This window comes from Aricia agestis, chromosome Z, assembly GCF_905147365.1.
Source record: "Aricia agestis chromosome Z, ilAriAges1.1, whole genome shotgun sequence".
NCBI lineage: Eukaryota > Metazoa > Arthropoda > Insecta > Lepidoptera > Lycaenidae > Aricia > Aricia agestis.
The window spans coordinates 31,941,056-31,954,691 of NC_056428.1; the positions used below are offsets into that span (position 1 = coordinate 31,941,056).

General features: G+C 34.6%; 1 protein-coding gene across 3 annotated transcripts in view; it reads right to left on the minus strand.

Moving 5' to 3' along the window:
• Positions 1–13,636, minus strand: part of LOC121738710 (frequenin-1) — a 229,957-nt gene that overhangs the window by 3,303 nt on the left and 213,018 nt on the right. For all 3 annotated transcript variants that reach the window (XM_042130936.1, XM_042130935.1, XM_042130934.1), the window contains 4 exons: positions 3,205–3,229; positions 2,856–2,904; positions 1,116–1,205; positions 211–289 (listed from right to left, as the gene is read on the minus strand). In XM_042130936.1, the coding sequence (XP_041986870.1) occupies positions 211–289; positions 1,116–1,205; positions 2,856–2,904; positions 3,205–3,229 (243 nt within the window). The remainder of the gene's footprint in view (positions 1–210; positions 290–1,115; positions 1,206–2,855; positions 2,905–3,204; positions 3,230–13,636) is intronic.

The following is a 13,636-nucleotide window of genomic DNA, read 5'->3' on the forward strand; positions in this document are numbered from 1 at the left end:
TGTTACGTCACAACTAGGGGTTCTCTCAAACGTGACCACCTGTGACCAGGGGGAAGGTCTAAAAACGTGGAAATCGTGTGACGTACTTCATCGATGGTATCCTAAATAATTTGATGGCATTATCGTTCTACGATAAAGTCCTTTTTTTCTAGATTAAAAAAAAAATATGAGACAACCATATCGGTCGCATAGACGGCTTTTATTACTCACAATGTAACTTCTCGTCGAGATTCCCCCTTGACGTCACCGATAAGGCCCGAATAAACTCCTCGAACTCGATTGACCCGTCCTTAAACACAAAATTAGCTTCAGCACTCACCCTTCAAAATTAGGGCTACAATTTCGTGACATCTCTATTGGCGATGGATCTAATGCCCGTTTTCACCAATTGTAAAAGAGCGCTAGCTTAAAGGTTTTCTTAGATATATATATATATATATATATATATATATATATATATATATATATATATATATATATATATATATATATATATATATATATATATATATATATATATATATATATATATATATATATATATATATATATATATATATATATATATATATATATATATATATACTATATATACTATACGGTGAAGCCGGTCATCTGACTGATCGCAGACCAGACCGGACTCACTCCACAAAACGAGTATGGTCCAATGGGCCTATGATCAGTTAAATGGAAGCCTTATGAGTTATGACGCTGCACGGTAATCTCATCATTAAATGATTAAATAATCTGAATTTAACCGTTTCAACTAAATTACAACATCACCACAAATATATCTTCAATCTCCAGTAGTTATGTCTATTGTGTCCATGCCATGTCAATCCTTACAATCTGACTTAGTTGACACATAATATTATACTTGGTTTATTGAACATAGAACAAGCGTTGATGAAAGCACGGGTTTTGTTTTCCTAAAGGGTTTATAGACTAAGGCCGCTATACGTATATGGAGCGGCTGGTGAAAACAGGCATTTTTTTTCAGCAGACATTGCCAATTCGAATTTTATTGACTCAGTTACTGTTCTATAGCATGGTATGTCAATGTTATAACTTAAGCTTAGATACTAAAAGAGGATAAAATAATGAATCCCACTCACATTGTTTTCGTCGAAAACGCGAAATACTAGGGAGGCGAATTTGCTCGGGTCACCTTGGGGGAAGAACTGCTTATAAATCTTAATAAAGCCCTGAAATAAAGACAATTTATGCATTATACCTTATTTATAAAGTATCCACGAGCGGAGACAAATATTCTTATGATTTTTGTTGCGTGTTTCTTGAGGAAAAGCTTCTTAAAAAGAGCCTAGAGAATATATTTCAAGGTCGCATCGTAATTGGATTGTTCCGTATCAATGTCTTCAAAATACAAAAAAATATATTATTATCTATATATCTATACATCTATACATATAAATAAAATTGGAGTGTCTGTTTGTAATATTAAAATAACCGTTTTTTACTACATGCATATGAATATTTAGACGGTACTTACACCAAAATAACAACTTTTAGAATTTTTGTCTGTCTGTATGTCTGTCTGTTTGTTCCGGCTAATCTCCGAAATGGCTGGACCGATTTTGACGGGACTTTTATTGGCAGATAGCTAATGTAATAAGGAGTAACATAGGCTACTTTTTAACCGACTTCCAAAAAGGAGGATGACATATTTTTACTTTTTTATTTTTTACCTATAACCATTGGATGCATTTAAAAAAAATGACGTACCTAAATAAAGATTGGGCTAAATAATGTTTATGTACCTAAATTAACCAGTGATAGGCATGTCGGATTACAAGCGGTATTTTACATTTTGTTGACGCGGACGAAGTTGCGGGTAACAGCTAGTATATGATAAAATTAAGTTAACTATAACCATCAAGCACAGACTATATAATTTCTAATGCCTCTTAAGATTGGCTCATACTTGGCATATTATTATTATATGCGCTCACGAACTATTTTAAGAGATTTTGCGAAAGTCTTAAAAAAACCTTTTAGTAGCTAAAATTAAAATTGATTACAAAGAAATGGAATTAGGAAATAGTAAATCGGTCAATTAGAATTCGACCGACTGATTCGGAGATTGGATTAGAACTGGCCATTAAGTCAAAACTTTTTCGTTATCGCTTCGATATAGAATCGCCAACCAAAATGTATGGAATTGACATAAGCGTTCGTTAATTGACGTTGACGTTCGACTCGTCTTATGTCAATTCCGTACACTTTCATCGGTGATTCTATAAATAAACGTTAAAGAAAAGATCTTGGCTCACCCCCCAGGGACTGCGTCTGGCGCTTGAGCAGCGTCTCTCCTATTTTATGCTGACTTGGGAAAAAATGTAAGCACAATAATTGCTTACATTGTAGGATTATAACTTATAACAGAACGTATACAGGGGCTTTCTTCATTCTTTCTTCTCTGCTGTGCGTGCTACAGCTTCGCAAACATGGTTATTATGGCATGTACAGTAGCGGGTGGCCTTAATACTCTTCAAGATAGAAAGTATACCATCACAACCTGATCGTGACGCCATGAATATCAACTGTCATTAATTGGTTGCTAATATTTACAAGTTTTGTAACCAAACCCATATATGAATTAACAACAAACTTTTAGCGTATCAAAAATTAATGCCTCTAAAGAAGTTTTCACTTAAAAATCATAGATAAGTCATGTATCAATAAACAGATTATGAATTAAATTTTAAATTTTTAAACTATTTCGAATCGAGAGTGGCTAATAAATAATAATTATAAATAATAATAATAATAAAGCCTTTTATTTCCTCGATAAACATCATTTTAGCTAATAAATATGATATATAATATTATCTCACCTGTTCTGTTAGCAAGCCGTTGGGACAGTCTTTAAGGAATCCTTTGTGCCTGGAATATAAAGTACACAGTTGCATATTAATCGACTTAAATATTAACAACAGATGAATAATGGCTTTATGAGTGTATAAAATTCAGAAATCTTTACCTGAAAAGCATTTTATGTGTAGATATTAAAAACTATTTTTTTTTTAAATGAATGAAAATCATAAACTTAGCATTTAGGGAGATTTTATGAAGATTAGACTTTAACTCCGTAAATTTTAGCTGTCAAACCCTCATTAAAATAAAGTTAAGTTATTATTAGAGGTCTACGAACGCATTCGTTACGATAATGAAACTTAAACTCACCAAAGACGAATCTCCTTTTCAGTAACTGAAACAAGAAAATAAGAATTATATTAATAATTGTCAAAATACTGATTTAGGTACCAGTCGGACAGACAAGTTTGTACCTAGCAAAGTGGTACCCGAAACTATTAAAATGCTACCAATAATAGCTAGTAAAGTGGTACATCAAAAATAGCAAAAAACAGTTTGCTATTTTTTGGTACCAGTTTGCTAGAAACTTGCAGAATGGTGCTAGAAACTAGCAAAGTAGTACCAGAAACTTGCAAAGGGGTACCAGAAACTTGCAATACCAAAAACTGGTACTAAAAACTGGTAAAATGGTACCAAGTAGGCAACAAATTGTATACAATACACCTAATTAGTACTTTGGAGTTCTGTATTCAGGTCGGATGAGCATTATACAGCCTTGCGGAGGTAACACACAATTTTCTCAAGCAGAGGCGGCGCAAGGCGTGGGCGATGTGGGCCACAGCCTCCGGCCTCGCGATCCAACGGGTCTCGGGCCCCTTAGGGTCAATTCAGAACATAAATATTACATAAGTAGGAAAGGGCGTTTTAGCAATTAATACATAGATAATTATGTATATTGTATAGTGTATACTTTAATATAATATGTACAAGCAAAATAATAATAAAAAAATGCAATAAACCTAGAGCAGCTGACCCAATAAACGGTTATTTGCCATTTGACGCTTTTCAGGCTAACAGGACATTAGCAGTCACAGTTTGATTGAAAACAGTCTAGCCGTAAGGGGTTTGGCAAAAATTAAATAAAATCGTCCAAGTGCGAGTTGGACTCGCGCACGAAGTTTTCCGTGTCAATAATTCAATATAGAGAAAAATACACCAAAAATTATGTTTTTTGTATGGGAGCCGTAAATATTCACTACTTATATATTTTTATTTTATTATTATAAACTAGATGACGCCCGCAAATCCGTTGCGCCAAAAGTCATTAATTGCGCTGGAACCGTACATTTTTCTGGGATAAAAAGTATCCTATGTCCTTTCCCGATACTCAAAGTACCTATCTCTATACCAAATTTCAGCAAAATCGGTTCAGTGGTTTGGGTGTGAAGAGGTAACATACAGACAGACAGACAGACACACTTTTGCATTTATAATATTAATATGGATTATTCATATAATTAAGTAAATACTTACTTTAATTGTATATTGTAAAAATTTCAAGTGCACTGTGCATACCGCTATAATATCTAGTTACATAATATTATTATCGCGGAATTTTTTGAGAGTGAGAAAACTTTATTACAATTGAAATAACTCTATATAGACTCGGGAGTTTTGCGGCAAGAACATCCTGTTTTTAACCCCCGACAAAAAAGAGGGGTGTTATAAGTTTGACGTGTTTGTCTGTCGGTCTGTCTGTCTGTCTGTCTATCTGTCTGTCTGTCTGTCTGCTGTCTGTCTGTGGCGTCGTAGCATCCAAACGGGTGGGCCGATTTTGATCTAGTTTTTCTTGTTTGAAAGCTGACTTAACTGAGAGTGTTCTTAGCACATTGGCGGGGGTTTTTTTAAATTTCTTAATTTAATTTTATTAAAACAGTATTTTTATTGTCATTTTGTAAAGTAAGTAAAGAAAAAATAAGCGAAATTGATCGATTTAAAGGCGAGCTAACGCTCATTCTTAATAATAATAATTAAGTATAATGATACGTAATAATTGAATACGTGAATGGAAGAAGTTAATAACTAATTAATTGCAATTACAATTTTTACCCTTATCATTTTAACAAACCTTGTTATAGCAAGTAGTTAATAGAATCAGGCGTTACTTTGCGGAAATCCATAGCCTAAAATTTAGTATGTTATTATTTTTAGCAATATTCCGCGAAATAAACCTCAACCAGTAAGTAACAACTTGAAACCTTTTTATCTAACTACTTCATCATCTGGCTAATATCTGGCTATACATAAAATCCACTTTCTTATGATTGCCGGTCCGGTCCTAAAGCCTCCATTAAGGGGGCGACTAACCCTAAAGTATCGATTTTATAATTCATTTTTATACTTGAAATTGTTTTATTATGATTAGAAGAAGCCCCGAATTGTTTCATTTTCTAAAATTAGATACTACATTATAGTTCCGAGAATTCGATCTGAGCAAAAACACGATATCTTAAAATTTTCTCGATAGAAAAAAATCACAAAGATGCATCTAATTTTCACGAATTTTTCATTTATTGCCATAACCGTGCATTGAACAAAGTTAATATTTTAACACATTGTATAAAATTCTATCATTGAGAGATCGACCTAGCGGATTTTTAAAATGTTGTATATTTATCGAGTTATTGAGAAAAAACTAATTTGGCGATGATTCCGCATCGTTCTTTTTCACCTGGCATGTGAAAGACGGGCGCGAGTGTGAAGAGAGAAGGACGATGTTTGATTTTTGGGGTTAGTCGCCCTCTTAATGCAAAGAAACTTCAATTTAAAAAAAGTTATTTACTTCATCGACTCACGACTTTAAATTTTGGACAGCAGATTTTCAAAAAATATCATTGATAATTGGATACATTTTTATATATTTTGCATGTTTCACACTCATAATAAGCCGCTAAAGGAAATAATCAGACAAGTGCGAATCGGACTCGCGCACGAAGGGTTCCGTACCATTATAGACCAAAATTAGGCCAACATTTGTGTTTTATGTATGCGAGCCCCTCTTAATTTTTTAAAGTATGCATAAAACTAAGGATTATGTGAAAAATTCAACTTACTTGTTGCTATTATTGATATAGAGCAAAAAGGCCAAAAAAATCACGTTTGTTGTATGGGAGCCCCCCCTTAAATATTAATTTTATTTTGTTTTTAGTATTTGTTGTTATAGCGGCAACATATATACACAATCTGTGAAAATTTCATCTCTCTAGCTATTACCGTTCTTGAGTTGACTTGAGATGTTCGTTTTTTGTGATGTCATCCATTAGGTCTTATGACTAAGTTTACAAAAAAACCAATAATATTTTTTTTATTGATTTATCAGAAAATTAGGTAATAGTTTTATTTTGTAAGAGTTACAGAAGACATAGAAGAAGTTATCAATCTTTTGTTTTCATAAATATTATACATTTTATTTCATTCAAATATTTTATTTTTCCTTATAGTGTCTACCTAATAGTGCTTTTACCCTAATTTGAACTGATTTTATTCGAATGTTTACGTTATGTCGATGACATAACATTAAAGTATTTCACTCAACGATGTCGAATTCATAAAAATTTTGATCGCTTAAGGCCGTGAACGTAGAAGAAGCGATGTGCGATTTGTAAAGTAAAAGTTAAGTTCGCATTTCGATTCAATTGTAATTTATATGATTTTTTATGTTTATTTAAATAAATATAACACAAAAAAACAATCTTTTTCGATTTTTAAATTTCGTAACGCTGTTTGAGCAGATGAAAAGAAAAAAAACTTTAAGGTTAAGCGCTCCCAAAGAACTAGCTGACTAAAAGATATAATCTTTTCAATACTAACATATTATTAGAACTATGAATAACAATACATAATATTTAAATTATTTTATTTTTAATGATGTTTATAAATTATGATATTTTGGGTGTGTTCTTAATATTCAGATACGTTTATCTTGACACGTGAAAGGGAAAGGTGAGATACACTCAATATGATCACGGTCTTAATTACCAACTGGTGGTAGTTTAGTGACTAGGCAAATAGGTGCTTTATATTAAATTAATATTTATGGTATAGTCGGTTATTTATGGCGATTTTATGGATGATTATATATAAACAGATGTAAGCATAGAAGACGACGCAGTTTGCTTGCGACTTTACCATGGCTAAGACTAGACACATAATATTCTTGGTTCGTAATTATTTATATTTTATTTATATTTTATGCACATCCAAAGCGACTTTATATTTACTATGTTCTTTATATGATGATGTCATCAATTTCACATTTCATAATAATTATTGTTACTTACTGTAAACTAATGGGTAACTTTGACTAACATTTTTGTCGCTTAGCTTAATTTACCATCTATTGACAGTCTGCGCTTTCGTTTTTGTAATTTATAATGTTCTTATTACAGGTGACAACTATCGCATACGTAGGCAGTACAAATGGAGGATACTATTCAGGACAGAATACTGCTGAGATTCAAAATCAGATCAATCAGCATCTACATACCCATATCGATGTTTCTAGCAATCAAAACCACCGACCGGATTTATCGAGTCAAAACTTGGAGGAAAAACTAAATAATGAAGATACCAGTACCAGATATGAATTAGATCAAACCGTACCGCAAAATATAAACGAGGAGCAATATAGAAGTGCCGTTAATCAACTCGAAAGCGAGGTACACAAACCTGAAAACCACCATTCAAATCAAGAGCTGATATTATCGAATACCATACAGAGTTCAAACACACCGTCTGCTTTACCAACAAACCTAGATAGTAACTTACTGCCTAATCAACATAATGGTGTGCAAAGTGTGAACTCTAATCAGATAGTTCTGCAAAGCGAATCGATTCGGACAACACACTTGCGATCATTCTATCCTTCTCTATATCCGAATTACGCAAATGTTGGGACGATACCCGCATCCAATTCGCTTCCGCTAAGCGCTCCTATATCTCAAGCTCAAAGTGTGTTACCGCCCGCGAATGTTGTAACACTACCGGATCAACGTGGCAACTTGCCGCCTCTGCCACTGAGTGTACCTCCAACCCTTGTAAGTGGCCAGACTGTTTCTAATGTTCAGAATGTTTTGCCCCAAGCGAATATTGGCGTTTTGCCCGCGCAGTCTATTAGTGTACACCACCTTCCACTCGACCCAGCGCCTTCACTTGCTGCCAATCAAATTCCTGTTAATTACAATGTTCAGCATGTTTTACCGCAAGCGAGCTCAGTGATAGCTGCTCAACCGAGTCCAGCAGTTCCACTACCACTGGGACCATCGCAAGTTGTAGTTAATGGACAACTTCCAGTTAATTCTGGAGTTCATATTTTGCCGCCAGAAAATAGTGGATTACTTTCCGCACAGCTCAACTTACTACCTCCTCCAGTAAGCCAGCAAGTTTTAATCAACGGACAGCAAACACCTATTAATTTCAACGTTCAAAGTTTACCTTCACTCGTGCCAGCAGGAGGACAGCTCTTACGCAACGGGGCTAGCGTATCGAATATAGGTCAGAGCTTACTGCCAGCTCGACCGGCCCCCGCACCGATAGTAACTAAGGACATTTACTTCCACGCCGCACCGCCGGGCTTCGAGGATGCGCCTGCGCCACCCCCACCCCCTAAGAAGACGTACAAGATAATATTCATAAAGCTACCGTCACAGGAGCGTAGGAATGCAGCTCTTATTCAGAGTTTGTACAACCAACAAGCGACGAGAGAGGACAAGACGCTTATTTATGTCTTGGTCAAGAAACCCGAGGAGCCGCAAGTGATCGTCCCACAGCCGAAGGGTCCGTCGGAGCATGAAGTTATATATGTCAAATATAGAAATATCAAGGAAAACTCTGGTACATTAGAAACTAACGAAGCGGAACTTGAACATGACGATAGCTTATTGCAGCCGGGGCTTGCGAACGGTCACTGAGAAATTCCTCTCCTTGTAAGCCGTTGTTCTAAATAAAGAAAGCTGTGTACATAGATATTATAAATTGTAAATATTGTTTTTGTAAGTAATAGACTTTAGAATCAACTGTTTGTTTCCTTTTGATCCAAGATGCCGCCTTATGTATATCTTAAAATATTATGTAGATGATAATATTATGATTATGTATTTAAGTAAAAATTTCTCTCACGCATATTTGTTACATAAGTTAACTGTTTTGCATAAATTTGAGACTTTTACTAAAGTTGTTTGAAAGTGCATGGTTATGTTATAATTTATTGCATTATTCGCTGTCGCTCTGATCAATAATCTGTTTGGATACTAAAATTATTCCAATAAGTTTTTATTTCAGTATGCGAAAATACTTACAGTACTCCCAAATTGAAATGCGCGCGCATGGAAATCTTCGCTAATTGTCGTAATCATGAAATTACCCGAATCTATGAAACTTGCATTTTGCTCCTTGTTCAAAGGATAGAAGTAAATATCATATAGCCGGTGGCTGTCCGCTATCGCTAACTCACCGGGAAGCCATCGCGGCGTTTATGTTTTTTATTGGTAACGTTCAAGCAACGTCAGGCGCTTCTACGTCGCTGCAAAGCGCTGTTCTTCTTAAATTTATGTTTAAAACAGTGCTTGCAGCGACGTCTTCCGACGCTCGGGAAATACGACCGTTGCCGAAAAATTATGAAAATTTCTATGCGCATTATCACTTTGGGAGCACTGTACGTTAATACGCCCATTATATTTTGCTACATTTATCTACTTATGTACCTACCGGCGCTAATCATATATTTTGTTCTGCAACAGTCAAAGCGCAATATGACGTCATTAGGCTGCTCAAAATATGCAGCAATTTTCTCAATAAAACGTCTCAGACGTGTCCTGCTTTTAGAGCAAATGAGGTGCCATATTACTTGTATATGTATGCAGTAGCATAATATGGTTATGAATGCAAATTGTGAGCCATATTTACGCACAAATGGTGAAACAACGCATATGCTACGTTAAGGACTCCCACACACAACTGCGTTAACGCATCGCATCGCAAAATATATTATTATCTGCGACAAAACTTATAGGTACTAAAAATTATGCGAATTCGCATGAATTCGCAGTTAATGTGTGGGAGTCCTTAACGTAGCATATGCCCTAATGAGGTAAAGATAAAGATTTAGGCAGTTCTTAAATCGGTGTTCTCAGTCGAATACCTTTATGTTCTTCATAGTCAGATGGTGTGTGATACTATGGTTCAAAACGCAGGACGAGTCACATAATTTTAAACGATCTCGATTCTCGTGATCTCGTGATGACTGCTTTTTTCGCGTTGTAAGCGTTGTAAGAGTATACGTAGTAATATTATTTTGTCCGCTTTGTTTAGATCTATCTATTTTTAATATATTGTAATCAATTCGCGTCGAATCCATACTAATACTATAAATGCGAAAGTGTGTCTGTCCGTCTGTCTGTCTGTCTGTCTGTAACCTCTTCACGCTCAAACCACAGAACCGATTTTGCTGAAATTTGGCATGGAGATACTTTGAGTCCCGGAAAAGGACATAGGATACTTTTTATCCCGGAAACGAACGAGTTTTGGCTCAACGGAGTTGCGGGCATCATCTAGTACGTAATATTTTCACTCTAGATGACTTTCGAATTAGAATCATTTAAGTAAGCTAGTAAATAAATTGGTTCATATTATGAATATTGAATGAAGATATAACATATTACATAATATTATGGTAACTATAACCAGAAGATCAGTCCACAAACTTAAGTATCACAATAATTATATAATATAAAATGGGAACTTATAAAGTAATGATGTGATCACAATAATAAAAGCTGATTTAAAATATTAGGACCAAATTGACAAACACTAATTGATTCTTTTCTTACTTTATTAATAAATTTCAGAAACAAGATTTTTTGGAAATATATTGTATACTAACGATTCAAAACAAGAGGTATACGTATAACTCTTGTTTATGAAAACACCGTTTGTATTACCTTCATAAACGTGTTTTCCTATAGGTACGCTGAAAATGTTTTTGCGAGAGAATTGTTTTGGCTTTGTGTTCTTTTTTGGTATCGCTCGGCTCAATGTCACTTGAAGCCTGAAGGGAATGCAAATAGCACGAACAGGGCCGTTTGTTCACAGTCGTAACCCACCGACAAACATTTACCAGTTTATGATCTAGATCCTAATTCCTAGGCTATAGGTTGCATTTTGATCTACGCCAATGTTCCAAAAACTTTTTGTGTTCATCTAGGTACCTAAATAAAAATATTTGGAGGTACACCTACCACCATAAATTAATCAGTGTGGCTTACTCTGAACTCCCACTCCTTCATCGGTCGTCCTGAGATGTCCCCTTTTTGGCACTTAGCACTTATAGGACTAAGTACGATGACATTTTCCGAGACACCAACTGCTGACCACGGTACACCGGTGTGCATACACTTTGCGGATCAGTGTTCTACGGCACTACAAAAGACGGCGGCATGGGTCGCTAGACAAAGTATGTCGGTAGAAACTAGAAAATGAAACCTGTAGCTTGGCCCTAAGGGCCGGGACACATAAACACGATACGGTTTACTAGTAGTTTCTAGAAACAAAAAAAAACTAAGCTTTATAACATTGGTTAAGGTGACGCCGTTAAAGTAAAAAACCGTGTTGGATATGTTTTAGATTGCTTGTTTTCTATGAGAGGCCGGCCCGGCCTAAATACATTTCATATAAGCTATGGGCAAATTAAAGTGTATGCTTGAACCAATTTATGTACAAATTTTGGAAGCTTAAATCACTCTCTTCTTTCTTTGATTATTCTGTGTTATAAAAGTTGACTAATCATGTTATGCTATGAGTAATTCAAAGACAAAGACATGATGAATACTGACAATGAACTTTAATTTCTTAGCTTTAGTCATTGCTGAGCAAAATCGATATTATCGCTACACCCAAACTATCAAGGCGTCGTCTTAAAAGTTATGAATATCCAATGTACTTATTATGAAATATGCGAAGCTGTCTGTTCTTCATGCTTAACTTCTGATTCGATTTGGATGTGATATGGAGACACTTTCGTCTCGTACATGTAGTATTTAACATGGAAAAATCGGCAACAGAAATGCATAATCTGTGAAATTTTTAGTTCTCTATCTATCACCGTTCCTGTGATACCACCTGGAAGCAGACAGACGGACAGATATCGAAGTCTTAGTAATAACTAATAGCGTCCCATTTTTACCCTTTGGGTACGGAACCCTAAAAAGTAACTCGAGCAAGTTTCGGGCTATATCTAGCAATTTAAATATATTATAATAATTTTATAATGACTTCGGTTTTAATGAAACAGCTGTTATTTGTAAATATGGATGCTGTTAAGCATTGGTGTGTCATCCCACATCGGACTAGTTTTGTTATGATTATGAAAAAACATTTTAATTTTACATTCAGTTTTAAGAGAAAACGTATAAAAATGGTTAATGCAATATTACTATAGGGCTTATTACATAGCATTCATGTCCTTTATGCTATTTCACATAAATGCAAAATTCTGATTTGTTCTTTCAATACAAAAAGTGCTTTAATTTTAACAAAATGCTATAAAATTACCTTGTCGCGCCCAAACCGCTGAACCGATTCTTCTGAAATTTCGTATGGAGATACTTTGAGTCCCGGGAAAGGACATAGGGTCCTTTTTATTACTACTGTCGTAAACTTTATATTATAAAGAACAAAACTGCATTATTAACTCAAAACCCGATTTTATGTGGGATGAAACACCAATGCTTAACAGCAGCCATATATAACAGAATATTTTTTAATTTGCCAAAATTAAAATAACGTTAGCTGAAATCATTGTGTATTCCACTGCAATAAATCCGAGTATTTTGCAAAAGTTATTTTAATTCAATTAATTTTATTTAAAATGCACAGAAATTTATGTTTGGAATCAGCGCCGAATGGACATAAATAAGGAATGAACTGCTATTTTAAACTTCGAATTCCGTCGTCCTTTTTGCACTATTTGCACATTTTCGAATTGCATTCACGCTTCGAAGTAAATCTTTCGACTTTCAGTATCTTTCAGTGGCTTCAGTGGTTCTTCTTTATTTGTATTCTTTAGTACTATAAGAGTGGGTTGCACCAACTTACTATAACTTTTACTATACTTAACTTTAACTATAAATTTAACTATAACTAAAATGCAAAATGTCAAATCTTTTGTTAAAGTCAATAATGGACGCCATATTTAACGATAACCATGCTCGACAAGGCTTTAAATGAACTTGGCGAAAAAAGGAACTAACGCTGTCATCATACAAAAACGCACTGATCTCCATTATACAAGTACGCTGGATCTATGATACCCACTTTTTCTTTGTGCCATTTGAAACGGAATCAGCGCCCCCATTATTAGGACCGAGAACTAAATTTGACGTAACCATTGGTAACCATGTATGTATTTTAATTCTCTATGGCTTAATCGTTCGAATTGTATTCGTGTTTTTAAAGTGTTTTAAAAGATTTTACGCGATTAAGTAATACATAAATAAGTGGTGGTAGTTCATAGTTAAACTATGAAAGGGTCTATGTTATGTAAAACACGGTACAAAAAGGTATGTGGGGTTACATTTCACAAGTAAGTGATTTTAACAGCTCATTTCTACGATATTAAACTTTTATTGTTATTATAGGCACTTAAAAATGTGGCACTAATCTTATTATACCGTATTGACCACATATTTAACTTTGTTTTACCGATTTTTGATAAACAATAAAATTCAATAGTGTTGGAGTTTTCTGT